Consider the following 22,219-nt stretch of genomic DNA (forward strand, 5'->3'; position numbering starts at 1 on the left):
ATGAATTTAAAAAAGAAAATGACCCACATTGATAAGATATTTACAATAAGCGCAGCAATATTTCATGAAAAAATAAGAATTGTCATTTTTTATTTCACTGGGACTTTAAATATAAATTACTTACTAAAATATGTTTTGTAAAGTAATAGTTGTGTGTTCTGTTGAACAGGTGTTTCATATCATAGTTCCTGCTTTATCAAACAGTATATTTAAGCAGACCACTGCGTCGCCCAATCAGAATCCAGGACCAGAATGATCTGTTTCATAGTAAAATGTATTAAAATGAATCTGAATATCCATCACTGGATTGCTTAAACTTAAACTTGAGGTTTAACTGTAGTGTTGTGTAGGATCAGAGCATGAAAAGTCCATTAACTCAAACACAGTGTGTTAAATAGCAGGTTTTTGAGGAACTGGTCCGTACCACACACATCCATCCCATAAAACAGCATTTAGACAACATCACAAAGTGCCTTGTAATAATCATCTCATTTTGTCTTTTGCTTCTAGTATTTTACACATTTTGAAAAAAATTCCCTATTCTACTTATTGGAGAGAATTTCACATAGGACATTTCTGCCCTTAACATTAAACATGCCTTAAAATTTAGAAGAAAAGAGAGAAAATAAATCGTTATTTATTCCTCAACATTGCTCTTTTATAGCTCAGGAGGTTTAATATGGTTCATGGTTATGTTTTGCATTTTGTGTGAGATGTTTCTCCTACAATTCTTAGGAAAAGTAAAAATGAATGAGATTAAATGAGAAAATTGCAAGGCAAGATTATAGAGCTACAAATCTAATGTGAATTTGATGAGAATTGTTTGTATTGAGATCTCTGAGCTTTATCTTTGAACACTGTGTGTGATGTTGTTGAGATCTCTTCTTTTTTAATATAGAAGGATCTGACCTACAAAAAAATGATGTTGCCACTTATCATCCAATATGATTAAAAACACTATACAGCCAAGCAAGTCAATGCACAATATTTACCACTGAATGTACAAACCTCATTAAAATGTAATCTCTTGTAGCATTAATATTCATGTATGGGTAACAACTTTAAAATAATGGTCCGTTGTTAACAACTATGCAGAAAGTAATAGGTAGTACTACATTAACACTTACCTTAATACTATTAACTAATATAGAAGCAAGATTAACTAGGCAATAAGTAATAGCTAATTTAGGACAAAGGTAGTTTCTTATTTGGTATTTGATAATTACTAAAGAAAAATGCCATCATTGAGAACTACTTGCGAAATATGACCAATTAATAAAGAAAAAACAATTAATTACTAATCTCAACATTAACGTACATAAAGTGAAAAAATAGGTTGTTTGTGGAAACAAATTTATGAATAAATACAAATACCAAAAGCCTAATACCAAAACATGAATGGATATATTCTACATATATAACCTATCCATAGAAGTGTTAATGTAGTACTACCTATTACTTTCTGCATAGTTACTTCTTAACAACGGACCATTATTTTAAAGTGTTACCCATGTATGTTCCTATAGCATTTCAGAAGAGGCCAAATGTCTGCATAAATAAAGTGTCAAGGGCATGATGCTGCTTTAAAAGTCAATACTATGGTTAATTGCCAACATGAATTCACAGATGTTTAAAACATTGATTAGGTTTAATTACTGCAGGACAAATTAACAACTTTATCTCCACAATGGAAAACATGTTTTTTTGTCCACTGGTATTTTGTTTATTTTAAATGTATTCACACATGAAAAAATACTATCGTATACTATAATACTTAATATAGAATTATATATTGTATATTAATATTATTAACACTACAATTTCTTTTGTAAACTATGGTATTTTATAGTGTACTATAGTAAAGTGATAAACTTTAGTAAATACTAAAGTATAACTTCATATTTACTATAGTAAAGTACTATTATATATTATATTATACTCTAGTAAATTGATAAACAGTAGCAAATACTAAAGTATACTATGGTCTTTACTAGAGTTCAAAAACACTATAGTATCTAGGATTTTTACTTCAGTTTACTATAGTATACTATATTATTTACAATAGTTAACTGTGGTAAGTTGTGGTAAACTATTGTATATTATTGATAAACTGTGATAAAAGCTAAAGTATACTAGTAACGTTCAAAGAACTATAGTATCTAGGAATTTTACTACAGTAATCTTAATAATCTTTTTTTTTTTTTGAAACACCAGAACTCATTGAACTGCATCTATCCCTTACAGAATCAATTTCCTTCATGCAAAATAAAATAGGCGACGAACATTATCACATAAAAAAATATTTTTTCCGCAATTTAATTTGTTAGTTATCACACTTTTCTTAATAAAACAGCATAAAAGCATCTTGCACCGGCATCACGTGAACAGCACTAGGAATTATGGGTAGAAGAGCAGATCTCATCCATCTCTGCCTGATAATCTACTTAATGCACACGGTATTCTGGATCATCGTGACCCGTTTTCATTCTGTCTGATTTCCCAGAGCTGTTTCAGATTACCATACCTCTCTCTTGCGCACACATGCACGCAGGACACCAGAGGTGTATTGATTTCTCTTTGGAAGGCATGACAAATATTTGTGTAATAACCGGCATGGGGTTTAGGTGATCTCTTCCCTTCAGATGCCTCACAAGCCCTCATGTTTCAATAACAACAGTTCAGCAGCGCAGCGTGAGTCTCAGCACAGATTCCAGCGCTCATGTGCCGGCTCTGCGCTCTCTCGCAATCTAACCCTCCAGGCCATAAGCATCCTTCTGACATGAGAGTGATTACAAACTCATTAAGCAGAGCCGAGAGCCAGAGACGCAGACCGAGTGTTGACCCAGCTTTGCCACCGACACCCTGGCACAAGACACAACACTGACAGCGCGCTGTAAACCCAACCGCAGCACCTCTCGATCGGGCACCGACGGGTAAATGTTACAGATCTCTCATGGCTCCACTCCGGCTGTGTGGTTTATTACGTGCACTCTTGTTTTTCGACCCCCGGGGATTTTGAAAGCACAGTTTCCAAGTGCTAAGGTACGCACATTCTCTCTCTTCATTATGCACAAAGCAACCCTCATTCTTCCGGACCGTGTGTCGGGTGAGAATGGGATGAGACGGGGATGGAGGCCACTTTGATTCAGAGTCTTTCAAATAGTCCCGGAGCCTCCAGTGACACGCCATGCTCGACCCTGAATGTCAAATGAGACTTTCTGGCGCTAAAGGACTCTCTTCTTCTTTCTCTCTTTGACTGTCATTTCTGCTTTTCACCGCAGAAAACTAGTCTCAGCCTTTAGACGACACATTTACAGTTTGTTCATAACCATGATCATTCGAAGAACTGTTAAAAACAAACTGTGATGCTGAATAAGAGAAGAAAATCACACACGAGATCCCTTTAATATCTGAATTATTTCTTCTAGACATCAGTGAGATTAAATGGAGCGCAAATTGAAACTTTGAAATCTCATCTCATAGTGTCAGATAGTTCTCCTTCTCATAGAAAGAGGCAAAAATCTCAGCAATGTCTCAAACTGAGCTCAGATTTGTCTGCAATCAAGTCAACATTATTGAAGATCTCAATATGAACTCAAAATTGTCTCATCAAATTTACCCAAAATCCAGATTACATGACCTCTACGATCTACATTCATTTTACACCTCCATACATTTCATGGATTTCGTTACACTCAACTTTTTTCTGTTTTCTTGCAAGCAAACATTTGAGTTGATGCTTAAATGAAACGCAACTTCGTCGAATCTGTGACGGGGCGATAAGCAACAACTCAGATCACCCTAGCAACTCCATAGCAACGTGATAAAAAATATTTTAGTCTGTGTGAAAACCTAGTCTATTCTTGTCGCTTGTATTTTCCTCTGTCTTCTAATATCCCACATGCCCCATTTTTGAACTTCTTTTCAACACGGTATCTTAGCACTGCACTAAAAATGTCTAAAACAGACTAAAAAGTTAATTTATAAGATCAACATAGCCCTAAAGATAAACATATACAAACGCACAGGCGTAGATACCTGTGCCAGGGCTCACCCACATGTTTGGCCCGTACATTAAATCTGCCAACCCCCATATCTCTCTCTCTCTCTCTCTCTCTCTCATAAGGGCAAGAAAAGTAGATTAGCACTGAGCGCTCCTGTATAATATAGGTTAGCGGAATTATATACTGAGAAAGACCTTTTCACCCCGACTGCGGCATAACCCAGTTTACACATTCAGAACTGCTCTTTCTCTACCGTTCTGTGTAATCCTGTGATTACATTCATGATCTGTAAAGAGGATAACTGGCAAAGATTTGGGCTAAACTCCACAAGGAGTGAGTCAGAATGTATTAGACGTTTAGTGATATTCTTGCATTTACATGACAGTGCTGTAGAGAACTAAGAGAGAGACTTCTAATATTTACATTATAGAGTAGAGACGTTTTGTAGGGTGTTTACTGTATCATAAAGGTGTCATTTTATAATATGACTTCCATTGTATGATGCAAAACCACCGAGACATTTCTCAAAAGATCTTCTTTTGTGTTTCAAAGAAGAAAGAGCCCTAAACGGGTCTTGAAGGATTTAAGAGTTAATAAATGATGACAGAATTTTACTATCCCTTTAAACAACATGATGATCAGTTTTAAGTTTCTTAATATCTCCAATACTTAATATGAGACAGCTTTTTTACATTTTATTAAGAAACATGAGCACACAAACAAGAAAGCGTGTGAATAATCCATATCTAAAAAAATATATTAGTATGAACTCCCAGTGCTTGCAGGACAGCATAAATCTAGTGCTAAAGTTGATGTTTAATTCAAATGCTGCATCAGAATTGCAAATTAAAAATAACATTATTATATTCAAGTGAGAGATTCTGAAGCAACCAGTTGCAATTAAGTATGCAAATATTTTCATTAAATATGCAATTATAATATATTATAAAGTGTCCAGAAAAAAGAGAGAGCCTGGCTGTGATCATTTATAGGTTTATGTTGTATCAATTTAGTATTTAGGGTTATGGATGAGAGAAAACCTTCTATTTAGTCTTAAATATTCAACCCTAAATATGAATAAACTGCACAATAAAACAACAAACGTGAAAAAGTGCGGATGATTCGTGAACACACCCAAGTTGTCATAGAGAAATGCGCACTGGAACAACTGAACATTCCCATGCGATCCCCATCTTCAAAGTGCGCGTGCATAATCTCAACGACAGACTGCCATATAGGGATGAAAAAAAATTACACTTTGCGCAAAAAAACAACAACGCATTAAGGTGTGACAGCATGCGTGACCGTCATCTGTATAAACTGATCATGCGCTTCCATCTGGAGACATTTGCACCTTCAAGTATCATGCCAACATCTCCAAAATCTTACGAAACAAATGTGTACATTACTGCATTATTCAAAACTTCAAAGGAATTATCTTGATATTACAAATAATGATTACGAATAGAAAACTGCAATATAAGCATAAAATTCACAAATGACAAAAACACCATCAAAGAGCAGATACGCGAACCTGAAGAACTCTAACATCGACACAGCCTACAATAAACGCATCGATTATAAACACTTCGCACAGCACGTGCGTAAACAACAACACGATATTCACAGAGAATGTGTCTGTTTCTACCGCGTACCATGTGCTGCAAACATCAAACACAACATCTGCACCTTTATTTCTCCATTCCTCCCGAAGACACATACCTGCTCATCCGCGCACGTGAGGTCGTCTGCATCATTTCAGGAGCGTCTTTGGTCCTTCATTGAGTTGCATGCCAGTCCTCTGCTCATTGATTCACAGTCATTCTCATCCTCATCTTCAACACAGCCCGTGTGTTTACACCACACAAAGCGTGCTGTAGCGCCAGCCCCTCACACCCTCCATCTGCAGGGGCTGTATATTTTATCCAGCCTTGATCTACACACAGGGACCAAACCAATCACATTTCATCCACATTTAGTATCTGGTGTCGGCTTTAACCCTTTCACTGCCACAGCAGAACGCAATGATGAACACACCCAACAAAAACATCAAACAAAACGTAGCCTAAACATAAATAAGAGCATTACTATAAAACTGTGCATGGTATACAAATTCTCTTTATATAAACGTAGTCATTTAAAATGCAGCCACCAAAAATTCTATTTTGAGAAATTTTCTAATTCTAATTTTTCTAACTATAAGATAAATGGAAGTTTATTATACTGTTTGTATAAATGCTGTTCTTAATGTTTGGTTCATATTGTTAAAAGCAATTGAGCCCTGTCCCTGATGATGGTCCATGACTGTCTCTCCTCTGGCATACATGGGGTTAAAAAGCAGCAGTAATCCGTAAAGCTCTGTTGAAGATTATGAATTGGTGGGGAAATCACAGCTTCTCATTCAATAGTGAGTTTGATTTGTTAATGGCTTTCATCTACAAATAAAACCTGAAATCCTGTACCAACAGCTGAGCCCTAATAATACAATTGACCAGTTTCAGTGAAATATAAAATGGCATAACATTATGGTACCAGAGGCCCTGTATAATGGAAGATTTGGGATTTCTGAAAATATTGACTATTATGTAAAAATCAGGAGTACTACGAGTTAGATTCGTTAAATAAACAATAAAAGAATACAAATTAAAAAGCTAAAACAGTCACACTAAGGAGGATATGTATATCAAACAGTGACTCGGAATGCAAAGACAGACAGCATGGGGAAATGCACTCGGGTCTCTTTTTCTGCACTTCCGTATGGAAACAAAGCAGCTCATTCAGGATCAATGTCCCTCTACATCATGAGTGACTCTCGCTCTCTCTCCACCCTCTGTTAAACACACGAGAATTGACCGCAGGTGTGTCCCAGCAAATATAACTAAATCTATTTTGCAACGAAAGCAGAAAAGAGTCACTTCAAATGTTTTCATTCACAAACATCCATTCTTTAACTTTATACCTCAATGAGAAGGGAAACTGGGCCACCTTGTGGCAGTACTCAGAAAACAAAGATAAATATACTTTCTGATTTCATCACCTTACTGTACTAGGAACAAAACCCAGAACTATTTGCATTAGAAAAAAACTTTAATACAATATCACCACCCTTCATAAAAAATATTCCTTTACAATATGTTCTAAAACTTGGTGCAAGATCAAGATTTACAACAGAGACGCTTCGAACATCTCCAGCTTCCAACCTATATTTATAAATAATTTCAGACAAACATGTATTTTACACTTCAATGGTTCTATGTCTGGGGGGAGGCGTTTGCATTAATGTCAATAATAATTAAAATCATCAGAAAACGAATGGAGAAAAAAAAAAGACTCGATTTCACAATTTTGAAAGAATTAAAATAACACAAAGCGTATAAACGCAATCAATGTATCAAAATGTTGCTTTTGCTATATTTCAAGTTTACTGCTGGCTAGGCTGAGATTATTACAGACGACAGCACAAACACACACAACTCTGAACGAATGCAGTCTGCCGGCGTGAGCATTTGTAGTTTATCATGCGTAACACAATTCGGTCACACCAGCGCAGGTGTGCGATGAACGTCAGGCCAAGAAAAGTCCAGAGGACATCTTCAGTTTTATGCATTCGAGAACTTTTTCTATACACAAAGGCACCCAGCTAGAGTGAACAATCAGAGATGGAAATAATACAGCCTGAGGTATGATTAAAAGAAGACATAGACTGTTCGAAGACTGAAGTTTTAAACCAAAACGTTTATCCTCTTAGAAACCGTCTATGCAGTGTAAGCTTTGAAAGTCCAAGCCCAAAATGACCAGTGTTACAGACAGTACAAAACAGCATTTTTATTGTACTACATCCACTACATTTCATCAAACAGTTTCGTTTCATTGAATCTGAACGCTCTGAATATCTGCACCAGGGAGGTTCAAGGTTCATGTTGGTCCGTGAAATCATCCAGAGGTAGTTAACACGAAAACAGAATTGCTCCGTGTTGTGTGAAAAAGCTCAGTTTCCTCCATAGATCGTTTAAGCTCTCACTTGCCACGGTAAAACTAAGAAAAGCACCATTCTGAATGTTGATTCAATAGGAGGTTTGCCCTAGACATCTGCCTCACTATAACAGAAGGGTTCAAATCTTTAAATAAACTTAAAGACCGATGGAAGATTCTTTCGAACGTCTCCAGATTCTTCAAAATTGTGGAAGAAAATGGTCCGTCTCTCACACCTCTGCAGGATGAGCACACTTCTCACACTGTTCCTCATCCTGGGGTATAAGCAAATCACAGAGAGCCGCTCGCACACACATCCTGGGCTCCCAGGGGGTCCCGGGGTTGAAGTTCTGGTGACCCTGACACACGCTCAGTCCCTCCAAGTCCAGCAAGAGCGACACCACGTCACCGACGGAGGTCAGGCAGGTGGGGTGACGCATGTAGACGGAGTGCATGAGGAGGAGAGGCTGGTTCTGAACGCTGATCTGGTAGAAGAAGCCCTTCTCGATCTGGATGACCGTGTCGGCCATGGTGGAGAGTTTGGAGCACTGCAGGAGCTGGAGAATGGGGCCTTTGGCCATGACGCCCACCCAGTGAGCGGGCAGCACGGTCTGACGGAGAGAGTGGAAGAGCTCCATCAGGCCCGCGTCTCTTTCAAAGTCGCACTCGGTGCCGATCGCCAGACTGAAGATTTGAGTTATCTAGAAAGCAGACGTGAACATAATCATCCAATCTTGAACAAACGAAAACATCTGAAATGTAATCTTAGAAAAGCTGCAGTCGCTCACCACTGGTGTGTGATCAGGTGGATATGCTTGTTGTTCAGGTTGCGGCGTGTTCTGAGGTTCAATGAATTCTGACACCGGTGACCCGACTCTCACCATCTCAATCTGCAGAATGTCATTTTGAGTGATGCCCACAGGCAGAGGACCGGCCACTCCACCGGCCTCAATCGGCGCCTCTGGATTACCGTTACACAGAGTAACAGGGCGGAGCATACGAGACGCCTCTGGGACACCAGGCAAGGTATAATAGATTTCCTTTAAATACAAAACAAAAACACATTTTCGAGACCATTAACACCAGCTGATCATAACGGGATGTTAGAAATAAATTTCCTTTTAAAAATGTCATTTTTAACAATTCATTTCATTTGCTTGCTCCCAGAGGTACACGTATGAGAGTTTGCGTTAGGATGTTTTACAACAGATTCGGGGCTAAAACGTAACTTTTTTTAAGACACACCTTCTGTGAGTTCTGGCGTTAAACTATGACGTACACTTCTTTTGGAGATAAGTGTGATTTCAGCTTTATTTTAAATAGTAAAAAAAGATTAGAGCTACATTACCCATAATTCTCTAGCAAGAGCCACCAAACACACAGCAATAGAGTACCTCAGAGATATTGTATTTTTGTAAAGCCTAAGCATTTTTCCCATAGACGTTTGAAAGATCTGTGATTAACAAAGGTTTATGATACTTAAAATACTCAAAATAATCTTTACAGATTAACACAGAATTTGCTATTTTTGAAGCCTAAATACAAATCGCCAGAATTAAACAGCTAACATCATGCTTAAAACAGACTACACTACATTGGCTCAAAATCAACATCACCACCACCAAGCCTCCGACAACTTTTTTGAAACTTTATTAAAACGTGTTCCCTGGTAAGTAATTTCTCCGTGAAAGAATCTCCATCCGCGTTTTTAGAGATTTGTGTCAATGTTGCATTATTTGTGAGATTTGTGTGCGAGATGACGTCTAATGTCCCCACCAAAGGTTGTAGTCGCTTTTAGCAAGTTGTTAGCAACCACTGTTTTTTAAACACAAAAATCACGAGCAGGTTATGACTGGTGTGTTTCATGTTTTAGAATAAAACGTGAAAATATTTAAGAGGTTTTGTTAACCACAGACCTTATTTTAGGCATTCGACCAAAAACCCATTTAAAAACCCCATAGACTTTGTGCCAACGGACCCGGAAGTACTAAAATACTAACTAGCTTCCGGGGTTTGCATACAAAAACACATCATCTCTGGGATACTCTATTGGGAAAGCTTTACAAAATAAAATGTTCATTACACGTTTATTACTCATAAATAATCTTGTATTTCTACATGTTCTATTTTTGTACAGTCTTCATTTTAAAGCCATTTGTTTGGTTCAAAGCTTATTCATACGGGATAAAAAACAAAGGACAGGTGAAACCGTGAACGGCCTACACTTACCCGAGACTGAGGTGTCTGGGTGACATTAAACCCACCGTTATTGTCCATCACAATTTTCATTGGCCCATTCCGAACCAATGAGAGAGAATCAGACTGCATACAACAAATAAAAATAATAAATGACCAACATTGTATTATGCTTAGCATTTGTAAAGCAGGCTTTATGTCCTCTCTTCTCTTTCTTTTAAATAACACAGTTAAATGACTTTTACACTAAAGGTTCGTTCACAGAAAGAGCAATAACTTATTATTACCCCGCACCAATGGACAGTAACATTAACTAAACTACCACATTTTTAATGTGTGAGCCTTAAAGATTTGAATTCTGTCCGATAGTGATCCCAACATACATTCTTCCTCCCTATTGTAAAAGTTGCGATTGGACTATAATAATGTAAAATATTTATTCTTTTTTATCTCTAGTTATCGTCCTTGGTGTCAACAGGCCTACAGACTGGACTTAAGACTGTCTAACAAGAAACAACGAGAAGTCAGAAACCTCGTCTGGTTCATCATCATCCAGCACAGCTTCAATAAACATCTCTTCCTCTTCCTCCTCTTCCTCCTTGAAACTGTAATTCCATTTCTTCCTTTGTCTTTTCCTCGTGCCTTTGGCGTTGAAATGTTTCAGTTTCGTCTCATCTTCCTTATCGCTGCCGTAATCTTCACCGTCAACGTCCCAGGGGTTCTTTCTGGTTCGCCGTTTTTTGGGTTGCCCCGGCTTCAACTTCTTTTTGATCATTTTTCTTCTTCGTGGACTTCGTAATACCTACAGAACGACAAAAATGCAACACGTCGAACCATAAACTACACGGCAGGGTACTCCGGTGACAACAGCACACTCGTGCCGAAGAATGCGTACCCTGGGGATCTGATGGTGAAGCCTGGACTGAAACTGGCACTGACGCAGGCGACACTTCTGTCTTTTCTTGTTACTGCCACCAAACTTGGGCTTGTCCATGCAGAAGTCACACACGCCGCAGTCGGTGCCTCTCAGACACGCTTCACAACTACGACACATCCGCCGATTCTTTGAGCGTTTCCTAGACATCTAACAGCAGAAATACAGACGTAAGGAGCATGTGACACACAGATGTTTGTTTTGTCATGGAGCGATGTCACCAGACTCACCCAGTTACTTTCATCATCCTCATCATCATCGTCATCACCCCCACCATCAGGGACTAAATCCTGAACACAGCAACACACAGAAGGATCAGTGTTATATTTATGTCGTTCAGAAACAAAACAGAAACACAATAACGCACCTTTTTGATCACTTTCTTGCATTTGGGAGCCGCTTTCTGCAGGAGACAGAGCACGTCATGAGTTTACATGTCCAGCAGTTCACACACGGCAAGATTATTCGATGATCTTTGGCAATGCTTTTGTGTTTCCTTGAGTTTTACCGTTCGACCCCACTAAATGCTTCTATATCTACATATTATAATGATCATTACCAGGTTTTTTGGAGGTTTTGTTTTCCCCACCTCCCACTGATCTTGCCCCACCTTAAAGACAACAACAACACACGACAGTACAATGAAAATGCATGAAGATGATGCAAAATCAACACGCTCAAATAAATGAGTTGCCAGTGAAGAAAAGATTCCAAACAAGAACATTAGGGATAACCTAAAGGAAAGGCTCACACTTTGTACTGTGTCGACATGCAGAGAACCGCGAGACGCATTAATGTTACTTGACATCTAAACAGTCAAAAGTATCGCCAAAGCCGTCATACAACTAACACAAACACACAATGATAAAGAATCACAGCAAATTGTAAAACCACACTGATAAAAACATAAGACACAACAAAGATGAGCGACACGGGCCATGGACAGGGGCGGTCCTAGACCATTTGGTGCCCTAGGCGAGCTTGACTGATGGCGCCCCTTACCCACGAGAAAAGAACTCATGTCCAAAGAAGTTTAATTTATTTTTATGTCAAAGTATAGAGGGATGGCAAAAACTGTTGAAAAAAATAAATAGACATTATAATTTTAATTATATATTTTTTTCTCGCCGCATATTTGGCGCCCCTCACTAGATGGCGCCCTAGGCAAGCGCCTATGTCGCCTGTAGGAAGGACCGCCACTGGCCATGGATACACCTGCAAGAAAATCCAGAGACTTTTCACAAACTTTCCATTTCAGTCTTTACCATTTTCTACTATTATAGACTTCATGAAATAGTCTTTTGTAACATAAATTACTGACGGTGAACAGTTTACCACGACACAATACGCCCTTTTCACATGACGTCACGCATCTTCCGTTCTACCGCAAAGCAGTGTATCATTACTTCCGCTAGCACTCCAGTTTATAAGGTGGCGGTAATGCACCTATAAGCTGATTTGCCAACCGCCAGTAAAACTCAAGAAGAAGAAGTTACTTCCGCTAGCGCCTCAGAATGGAGTTTACCAAGTGGCTTGCACATCTGCCACAAATACGTCTAGATGATGTACAACGTCTTGCAGACAAATTTTCGCTAACAACAAGATCAAAGCTAGAGAAAGGATACAAATTCTTCGTTGAACAGTACCTGTTTGATTATGAAGTTAAGTGTTTTGTTTTCTTTTTGTGTTAGCGAAGGTGCTAGGATAAGTACTTGAATACGTGTTCTGTCAGTTTTTTTTCTCACTGTTGTTAAATTCCAGCGCGACGGCAAAACTGTTCTTCTTCTTCTTCTTCTTGTTTGTTGCAAGACGGATGTTATGATACACTGCTTTGCAAAAAGGCGGAAGTTAAGTGACGTCATTGTGAAAAGGGCGTATTCTTTAGCACGTAAGCTTCTTTGCAGTTGTATCGCAGGACCTCATAATGTACAGCCAGGCTGACAAAACATAAAACACTAATAAAACACACGTACCTTCCTAAATACAATGTTTGGAGGTGAGTGTTTCTTCTCTGCCGCTGAAGTGAAAAATAAAGGAGATAAAACTCATTTAAAAAAAATGCATAGGAACATATTTGTCCTCTTCTGTTTGCTGACAGAATGAAGCGTTAACATACGTTTGCATTTGCGACACAATGTGTCCCCAACTTTCTCGGCTGGAAATGGGCCTCCACAGCCAACGCAGTCCCTGTCGAAAGAGAAATAACTTACAACTAACCAACTCCATGATCTCAAGCACGATTTGCAGCTCAAATTCAGATCCATTTCAGACGATCACAAGTGCACAGTACTGACAGGTTTAAGCAGGAACAAAAACAGAGAGGTAACTGAAACACATGGGACTATATAACATCTGTGAATAAAATCACGGCTCGCGTGATGTGATGCAGAATTGAAGTTCACATACTCCACAACAAAATCTATGCTTACACGCAAGACTAGAGTTTAATAAAAGTGATCGCAAAGTCTACATTCTTTTGTGTTTTTGCATTAAACCTTTTGAATGTTGTATGTAAATTATGCTTCTTTTGCGGAAAATTACATTTTTTCATTTATTCTAAAGCAAAAATTTCAAGATATGAAGAGTTTGGTTCCAAAACGAGATAAACGCCATTTAAAAAAAAGAGTTTCCGCCCAAATCAGTATTGTATCAGGTCGGTATTGAAAAGTCACTTTTTAATTTTACGCAAAATGCGATATCCGCTGTGTTATTCTGTCATGTTTTCTCCCTTTTTTCCAAACCGCAATATACGCCAGTCTCACTTCTCTGCAGAATGCGATATATCCGCTCAACCAATCACAGCACAGCATTCCACGCACTGTAAACAGTAATGGCGGCGCTCTGAATAAGGTCGGCTCCTAGTTTCCCTGATCTACTTTGTACTTCGTGTTCAACAAACAAACACAAACATGAATAATTTTGACGGCATTGATGAACCTGTGCTGGTTTCTGCAGTGGGGAAGAAACGTAAACCATCGGAATCTAATCATTTACGTGAGGAGATTAAGAAGAGGAGGCACTAATTTATAGCATTAAAAAGATGACCTGTTGAATTCATTTTAGGAGCGATGACCGATTTAATGTGTTTTTAGTCCAGTGCCTGTATGCAAGATTAGTATTGTATTGAGTTCAGAGGCTGTCATATGTGGGTCAACTCACTTTGTTGTGTATTTTCAAGTTTCAATATGAAAAATAACTTTTATATTGATTCAATGGATTTATTCAAAACATTGTTATGGATTTATTGCGTTTTGGGGAAAAAATTATCGGTTTTTATAATAAATCTTTTAAAATCAAAATCTGGATTTGAATTTTTTATGTTACTAGAACCTAAAGATGCTATGTGAAACTTTGAAACAGAAAATAGTGGTTTTCATCTTGCCACTTTCTTTGTAAAGAAAACACATTTTTACTCAAATTAATCAAAATGGATTTTATAGCATTGTGGAAGCAAACTCTTCATATACAGTATTATCAAAAATTTTAAACCAGGTGAAAAGAAAAGCACATTTCTATTATTCTAGAGCAAAAGCGAAACATATAAAGAAAAGGCCTCCAATTTAATAAAAAACTTAAAAACACATATTTCATTTTTGAAAGCATAAGTAAATATATAGCACGAGCCACATAGTTATTTAATGACACTTTGATTTTTCTGAAGCTCAAAAAGAGGCGGTCACAATCCACTCTCGCTTTAACCAGAAAACACAAAACGTTTTACAGCGAAGAATCTGTGTTTTAGTTAGGGAAAACAAAGTTTTAACAACATGAGTAAATAAATAATAATTACTTATTTTACGATTTATTTTAGGTGTTTTTTGCCTTTATTTCGAAAGCACAGTGGGAGAGAGGACAGGAAGCGAAGTAAGAGAGAGAAGGGACCATGAGTCGGGATTCAAACTCGGGTTCCCCGAAGCACAGTTGCACTTCATGTCGGAGTACTTGCCCACACGATGTTAAAGGGACAGTTCACCCCAAAATGAAAATTCTGTCATCATTTACTCACCTTCGAGTTGTTCCAAATCTGTCTAAATGTCTTTGTTCTGATGAACACAGCGGAAGATATTTGGAAGAATGCTTAACCAGACAAATTTTGCCCCCCATTGGCTACCGAAGTAGGAAAAAAACAATGGTAGTCAAAAGTGCCCCAGAACTGTTTGCTGTCCTACATTCTTCAAAATATCTTCTTTTGTGTTCAACAGAACAAAAAAAATGATAAGTAATTTTTCCTACTATGGGAGTCAACGGGGGGCAAAATCTGTTTGGTTATAAGCATTCTTCCAAATATCTTTCTCTGCGTTCATCAGAACAAAGACATTTATACAGATTTGGAACAACTCGAAGGTGAGTGAATGATGACAAAATTTTTGGGTGAACTATCCCTTTAAAGATACAGTTTGTCATTTTTTTGCAGTAAAATATCCAAAAACCACTAGGCTAGTGTTATATATTTTGTTAATTTGCGCACTTACAATATCTTAAATGTTTCCAACTATTTGCAAATCATGAGAAAATTGTCATTTTAGTCATCTGTCAATGGCGTCATATCCGCGTTACCAAAGACACTAGACGTTAAGCCTGCAACCTTCAGTCAAAAAATCGCGGAATGCAGGAAAGCAGACTAGAGGCTGTTATATGATTTGCTGAGGTGCCTCACGGTGTTGGGGAAAGTTACTTGTAAAAGTAACTAGTTACAATATTGAGTTACTGTATAAAAAAGTAACTAAATACGGTACTTTAGTACTTTTTGTGGAAAGTAACAAAGTACTTTTTGCGTTACTTTTGCATTACTATTTCTCACCTAACTGATGCTCATGCTTTTCCAGACTTTGCTGTTCTTTAGTGTTTAACACTGTAATGCATTTAACAATCCTATATAGTCTATAACGCACCTTTATTTTCTTTAAAAACACATTTCAAATATTTCCTGACCAGTAGTCCTCCACCTCATCAGAGCTCTGCCTACTGTTGACACTGCTAACTTCGGTGTCACTCTCCATATTTATTGTGTTTTGACAGCGCGGCTAGTTGCACAAGATGGCGCCTGTGAGCTTTTGGGATGGCAGAGTAGTATCCAGTCGTATAACACTGTGTGGGAAAAGGAGGATTTTTGGCCGGCAAATATGGGTGGGTTTTTTTTTTATTTAAAAAAGTAATATATAAGCGATATGACAGATCCTCTTTGCATTGCTGAGCACTTCGTTGAGCCAAAACAACTTGATAGTGTTATACGAAATTATGATTAATCTAACATATAATATATTACTAATATTATATAATATTATTTTGAGGGGAAAATGACATTTAACATATGATGTTGTATATATGCTGGTATTTGGCGAGGAGACTAACAGATGACAGTTGTTTCCTCTCTTTCTCCCGTGCTCCGCCCACTCCCCAACCCTCCCCAATAATTTCGCGATCTGAAAGTTATTTTCCAAACATGATCGGCATTTGCAGGACAATTGATTGTTGTTGCGACTTGTGACTCGCGTTAATTTCACGATCTGAAAGTTATCTATTGAGCATGACCGGCATTTGCAGGCATTTTGTCCATGGTGGCGAGTGCGGCCACACTATAGCTCCGCCTCCCATTGCTGTGTCAAGGGTTGCCAGATTTGCGTAACAAAAACAAAGCCAGAACGCTGCTTATGTCTGACTAGCGACTGTTTCTGCGCAAGCATGAGCGATCATGTATACACTACTTTTAATTCAGAATTTCACTTCTGCAGTTTAAAAAATGTTCATATAAATCAATGATTAGACTGAAAAGTAACTTGAGTATTGATATGTAAATTTATAAAGTAACTGCGTTAAATTACTCATTACTTAAAAAAGTAATCTGATTACGTAACGCACGTTACTTGTAATGCGTTACCCCCAACACTGGTGCCTCACAAGATTCGTGTAAGCCGTTATGCTTTCTCCAGGCCTTGAATCTCCCTAATAACACAGTCTCTGGCGTTACCCTTGGTTTACTGCCGTAGAAACCATGACAACACAGTCTCGTGGACAAATGTGAAAGTATTAGTTTGTAGCGTCTATCAAGAAACTATCTTGTTTTGCGCAGTCGTTATGGAGCACAATTATTCTTTACTGTTTGCAGCTGGTTCTGTCAACAAAGAGATTTTTACTAGACAGAGACGCTGATCTTGCATGCATTTTACTAGACAGGTGAGCAACTGTTCAGATTCCTTTACTGACATACAACGAATGATTATTATATTGATCAACAAGGTTAGTCTTATTGTTTGAATGTCTTTTTCATAATTTAGCACGAGTGTCATGTATATATTTACTGAACAAGCAGTAATCGTTTTTAGATCATATGACTAAATAGTAATAAATAAATTTGATGAATTACATCTAATTCATTATAATGAAATAAAATCACGTCATCAAATGCAACATTTATAAAACTTTATTACTTTACATCATCCATAAACGTGATTTCTTATTCACGTCTGATTGTTTATTAGCGGTGGAGTTGAAGACGACAGCTCCCGTTATTCCACGCTTGTTGTTGTTTTGAATGTGCGCCCTCTAGCGGCGGATTTTACAAACTGCGCCTTTAACAATGAGACATTTCTTACAAAACCTAAACACATCTCAAGAGACTACACATGAATGAAAGAATGAACGAATTTTGCAAGCCAAGCAAGTTAGAAAATGTGCTCACCTCATCAGAAGCAAGATTTCTTCTTTTTCTGGCTCACTTTCATTAAGATCGGCATCCGGAGAATCCGGCGACCCTATCGTCACGGTCTGATCTACGAATGCGTCCTGAGTCTTTGGAGGGCTGATGGGTTGCAGAGGTGGGCACTGCCAGATATGAAGGGGCATCTCAGTGCCGTTATTCCCCGGTGTGGCAGAGCTTATCTGTTGGGAAACGCTGCTCAGCTGTAAGGATGGAGAGTGACAGGGTATCTGAGTCCCGTCGACATTGAGCGGGGAGACTCTCGTGAGGCGCGGAGGACTACAAAATACTGGAGAAGAAAAGATGGTGATGGACCCTGTAGGCAAGGTGGGAGTATGCTGTGGTCTGATTGGAGTGGACATCTGCCTCTTGGGGATTCTGGCAGTTGAACGTTTGCCGTCATTGATGGTATCGACACTCTACACATAGCAAACAACCAGAGAGAAAGGACAATTTGAGAAGTAAAACCAAAATCAATAGTAACACTGAATGTTTCAAACACAAACGAGCGTGAGTAAATCATCCATTCCAACCAGACTCGGCACACGTACCATCTTTTGTACAGCGCCACCTTGCGCTTTTATCACGTTGAGTCGAGCGCGAACAGTTTTGGCGAGAGGAGGTCGACCTCTTCCACGCTTCTTTCGAAGACTGAAAGCACACGTGAGAAACAAACGCGTTTTATTTTTCCAACTCAACACGAGCAACAGCTGATATGAATATTTACATTTCTCCAGCGCACTCAATTAAAAATTGAATCCCGAAACCACATCATACTCCACTGCCCAAAAATCATCTGTATAGAACACATCATCTGTGAAACACAAAAGAAGATATTTTGAGATATGTGTTTGTATAATGAAGTCAGTGTTGTTTGGTTACCAACGCTCTTCAAAATATCTGCTTTTGTGTTCTGCAGAAGAAACTCATACAGGTTTGGAATGACATGAGGAATACACAAAACATCCCACTTTACGCAAATAAAAATCAGGCACAAACATGTTAGGAATGGTCTTCTTGGTGCTTGGCTCCATGATCTTGTCACCATCAACAGCATCATCGTCCTCCTCCATTGGCTTCAGCCAATCAGGAATCAGCTCAAACGTCACGACGCTGGGCAAGTCGTTCTCCATCGTGTGTTCCACGACGGCAGTGACCGCATCTGCTCCGGTGGGCACAGCGTCACCCCGATCCGTCTCCTCCCGGTCGGATGACAACCTGTTCAGCTCATCCGTCATTTCTGATCTCTTGATCTGGCCTTGAGGCCTTTATTTTACATTAGATTTATATCAGATCACTGCTTTTGAGTCATTCCAAGATGAGCTTGAGTATAGAACTGGAGGTTCACATCTTTAATAGGAACAAGGTGACTTATCCATAAAACCTGGAAGGAGTAATTCCATCTCAAATTGTTAGGGAGCGTCTGGGTTGCTTCAAATGCTTGAAGTGAGGATGTTTAGTCCATGTTTATTGGTTACAGATCATTATAATGTACCTGTAAATAGAACATAAATATGATTCAACGGTATAAAATTTGTTATAAAATTGACATTTATGGCCTGGCAATTTAGCTGCTTTTTAATATGAATTTCTTCAACCACACTAAATCACACACAAATATAGCTTAACATTGCAAATTTGAGAGATTTAAGTCCAGCAAAATACTAAGCATAAATAGTAGGTACAACCACAACTTGCATCTCAACACAAGCCACTGTTTTTATATAACGCTTCAGCAAAGCTTCTAAAGGAAAATGTTTGCCGAACGTACCGAATGTAAATAAAATCCCTCTAGAAAACTGGCCTGCCGGAACGGCTCGAGCTAGCAGAAACACGCTAGACTAGCGTGAAGGAGAATATTTATAGAACGGGGCAGAGACGAGCGGTTGCTATGGTGATGGATTTTGCTGCGAGCCCGGCAGCGAGCGACAGTGGAGAGGTCGATAGAAATGGCCTGAGATTCGATATCTGCAATGCAGCGCGATTACTATGACAGTGAAACACGCTACAGTAAAGACAGAGTAACGATAGCTAACACAGGCTATTACAGTTTGATAGAATAGAAGATAATTCAACATTTTCTAAAGCCCTAATAAAACCTATATACATTTAATATAATACATTTTTTATATTCACAAATACAAAAATAAACAAACCAAAACGTAATAAGATGGATAAGATTGCCACATGAAAAAATACTGTAGCACACTATAATAAACTGCAGTAAAATGATCCGAATCTTACAGTACATATTAAAATACACTATAGTATTTCTTACAGTTGAATTATTACCTATAGTTAATACTACAGAATATTATAGTACAAGTTAACTAAGTGTTGTAATTATAATATATACATTAATACTACAGTATTCTTCCATTTTTTCATCCGGGTTGGTCTGTTTGGTAAGCTGATTTAGTGTAGAGGTTAGCAATTTAGAACTCACTGAAGCAGATCACCAACTATACATTAAAATCCGAAATGCTTTCTGTAAAGTATTTATTATCTACAAAGTACATCATTTTTGGTATTGTTTATGCAAAAATGAAGCAATGAAAACAAGAATTCCATCCAAAACATGAACAAGAAACTACATCAAAATTGTGCGTGAAACTCCAATATCTTCACATTATATTTAAAAAGATTTACAGTATGAACATGCACAGATTCAGAAAACAAACAATCCAGTTAAAAAACAACGAAACCCCATAATTGGGATGACATTAAAACAACCATGAATGTTGCATTACTTCATAAATTTAAAGATTACATTTTAATGTATATTACGATTCTCTACTTTATTTACATTTAAATGAACTGATGAACTGTGAAGTTTTTACCATATTCAAAACTTACTTTTTCCTTATTTAAATTTGTGCTTTTATTAAATTGATTACAGTTCAGCGTTAAATTATGATACAAATAATGTGCATGCGTATTTAAATTTTGTATTAAGGGTCACGATAATCGCATCTGTGCTCTGGCGGATCGTGCGGAAAACACGCGTGAACAATTCCCTCAACACTGAACCGAGTGGAGCATCGGTTCACTTCGATTCAAACAAACAAAACTTCTTAAAACGTGACTAATTTGAGCGATTCTCTCTCCGTTTAAATTCCAACCTCAATATCTCGCGATAAAGTGATGAACATCGTCGAAATTGATCATCAGACTATCGAGAAAAAATCGACACGAGTTTCGCCAGCCTCCATTTCAGTAATCGTTTAAGAATGCTGCCTCGAACAGCTAGCGAAACGCGTAACGTTAAACAACGTAACATTCACGTTATTATTTTATTCCACATACACATCCCCGTACAAAAATCGCGTTTCGCTGACAATAACTCGTGCATTTTCAACACACGCTAAGTTTATTTTACACGAGTCACAACACAACCTCCATTTCGCTTTAAAGAGCCCCCGTCACTGTTGACCCTCCCCACTGCTTTCATCGATACCGACTTTCCGAACGCGTTCGCCTGAGCGGAACCGCGCCGATCACACGATTATTTTCCTGCAGTAATATAGTGCAATTGTCGCGTTGCCTGCTTCGCAAATACGCGCTCTTGCAACGCAAAAACAAATATTGCATTAAATACTTGCAGCATTGTAACATTCTCACCGCTGACGATCTTGCTGTTCACCCGCGCCTCGTTCTCTCCTTCGAACAGCGATACTTTCCGTGACCTCCTGCGCATGCGCAGACACGAGCTTCGTTGGAAGTCGATCCCGTTCGAGGTTGCGAACAATTACATTTAGCGATAGAGCGGTCGCGATACATTGAATCAATGCAATAATGTTGCTCAAACCATCATCATGCTAAACGGCATCTATTTAGGTTAAAAAGTAACTTCAGGTCATCGACGTGTTTCCTTGAAAAGCGTTTACGAAGAAATTAAACAAACATCACATAAATATAATTACTTAAAACATTTTCACAAACCCACAAAAATACGTGATGCTCAATGAACATCATTTGCCGAGTTCATACCAGTATGTAGCCTATATCCTTTCGTCGGCGCAAACTGTCGATATAGATTCCATTTTGTGCGGAGATCTGGCTTGGCTTAACATCGTTTGGTAACACATTTGGAAATTAAAATAATGCTTTCCTGTAGCTCAGTGGTAAGAGCGTGGCGTTGGTCGTGGGTTCGATCCCAGGGATTGCACATACTTAGAAACAAGTATATGCAATGTAAGTCGCTTTGCGTCTGCCAAATGCTTAAAAGGTGTCGCGTGAATTACACTTAGAATCTGATGATACACATTTTCGCCTCTGAGATGTACACATTTTCTTAAGAAAAAAATCGTTTCTTAATAAATTCGACGATGTAAATGTACAGTGTGAATTGTAAGGTTATGAATACCCAGGGTTATCTCTTATCCCCTGGACGATTATAAATAAATACATTTTTCG

At 38.2% G+C, this 22,219-nt stretch overlaps 2 protein-coding genes across 5 annotated transcripts in view; both read right to left on the bottom strand.

Annotated features, from left to right (window-relative positions):
• Positions 1–5,918, bottom strand: part of ccdc120a (coiled-coil domain containing 120a) — a 37,969-nt gene extending 32,051 nt beyond the window's left edge. For both annotated transcript variants that reach the window (XM_057357461.1, XM_057357457.1), the window contains exon 1: positions 5,727–5,918. The gene's annotated coding sequence lies outside the window, so the exon portion shown is untranslated. The remainder of the gene's footprint in view (positions 1–5,726) is intronic.
• A 1,144-nt stretch (positions 5,919–7,062) lies between these two features.
• Positions 7,063–21,611, bottom strand: mbd1a (methyl-CpG binding domain protein 1a). 3 transcript variants are annotated; one of them, XM_057356567.1, is made up of 14 exons: positions 21,425–21,611; positions 18,803–19,298; positions 18,355–18,454; positions 17,786–18,222; positions 13,223–13,293; positions 13,080–13,123; positions 11,666–11,716; positions 11,474–11,509; positions 11,337–11,396; positions 11,068–11,256; positions 10,705–10,974; positions 10,206–10,298; positions 8,765–9,016; positions 7,063–8,677 (listed from the first exon to the last, which is right to left on the bottom strand). In XM_057356567.1, the coding sequence occupies exons 2-14, from the start codon at positions 19,039–19,041 to the stop codon at positions 8,207–8,209; spliced, it is 2,313 nt and encodes a 770-aa protein (XP_057212550.1). In that variant the 5' UTR covers positions 19,042–19,298; positions 21,425–21,611; the 3' UTR covers positions 7,063–8,206. The 3 variants fall into 3 exon arrangements, with proteins under 3 accessions (XP_057212550.1, XP_057212551.1, XP_057212552.1); XM_057356568.1 differs by lacking the exon at positions 21,425–21,611 and adding an exon at positions 19,575–21,401; XM_057356569.1 differs by lacking the exon at positions 11,666–11,716 and having other exon boundaries at positions 21,425–21,607.
• Between the last annotated feature and the right edge of the window lie 608 nt (positions 21,612–22,219).

The sequence above is a fragment of the Triplophysa rosa genome, linkage group LG17 (genome assembly GCF_024868665.1).
Source record: "Triplophysa rosa linkage group LG17, Trosa_1v2, whole genome shotgun sequence".
Taxonomy (NCBI): Eukaryota; Metazoa; Chordata; class Actinopteri; order Cypriniformes; family Nemacheilidae; genus Triplophysa; species Triplophysa rosa.

Coding starts and splice junctions, on each gene's coding strand:
- mbd1a (XM_057356567.1), bottom strand. CDS start 19,041: ATGACGGATGAGCTGAACAGGTTGTCATCCGACCGGGAGGAGACGGAT. Junction 13,124..13,222: donor ATTGTGTCGCAAATGCAAAC/GTATGTTAACGC, acceptor TTTTCACTTCAG/CGGCAGAGAAGAAACACTCA. Junction 11,397..11,473: donor GCAAGAAAGTGATCAAAAAG/GTGCGTTATTGT, acceptor TGCTGTGTTCAG/GATTTAGTCCCTGATGGTGG.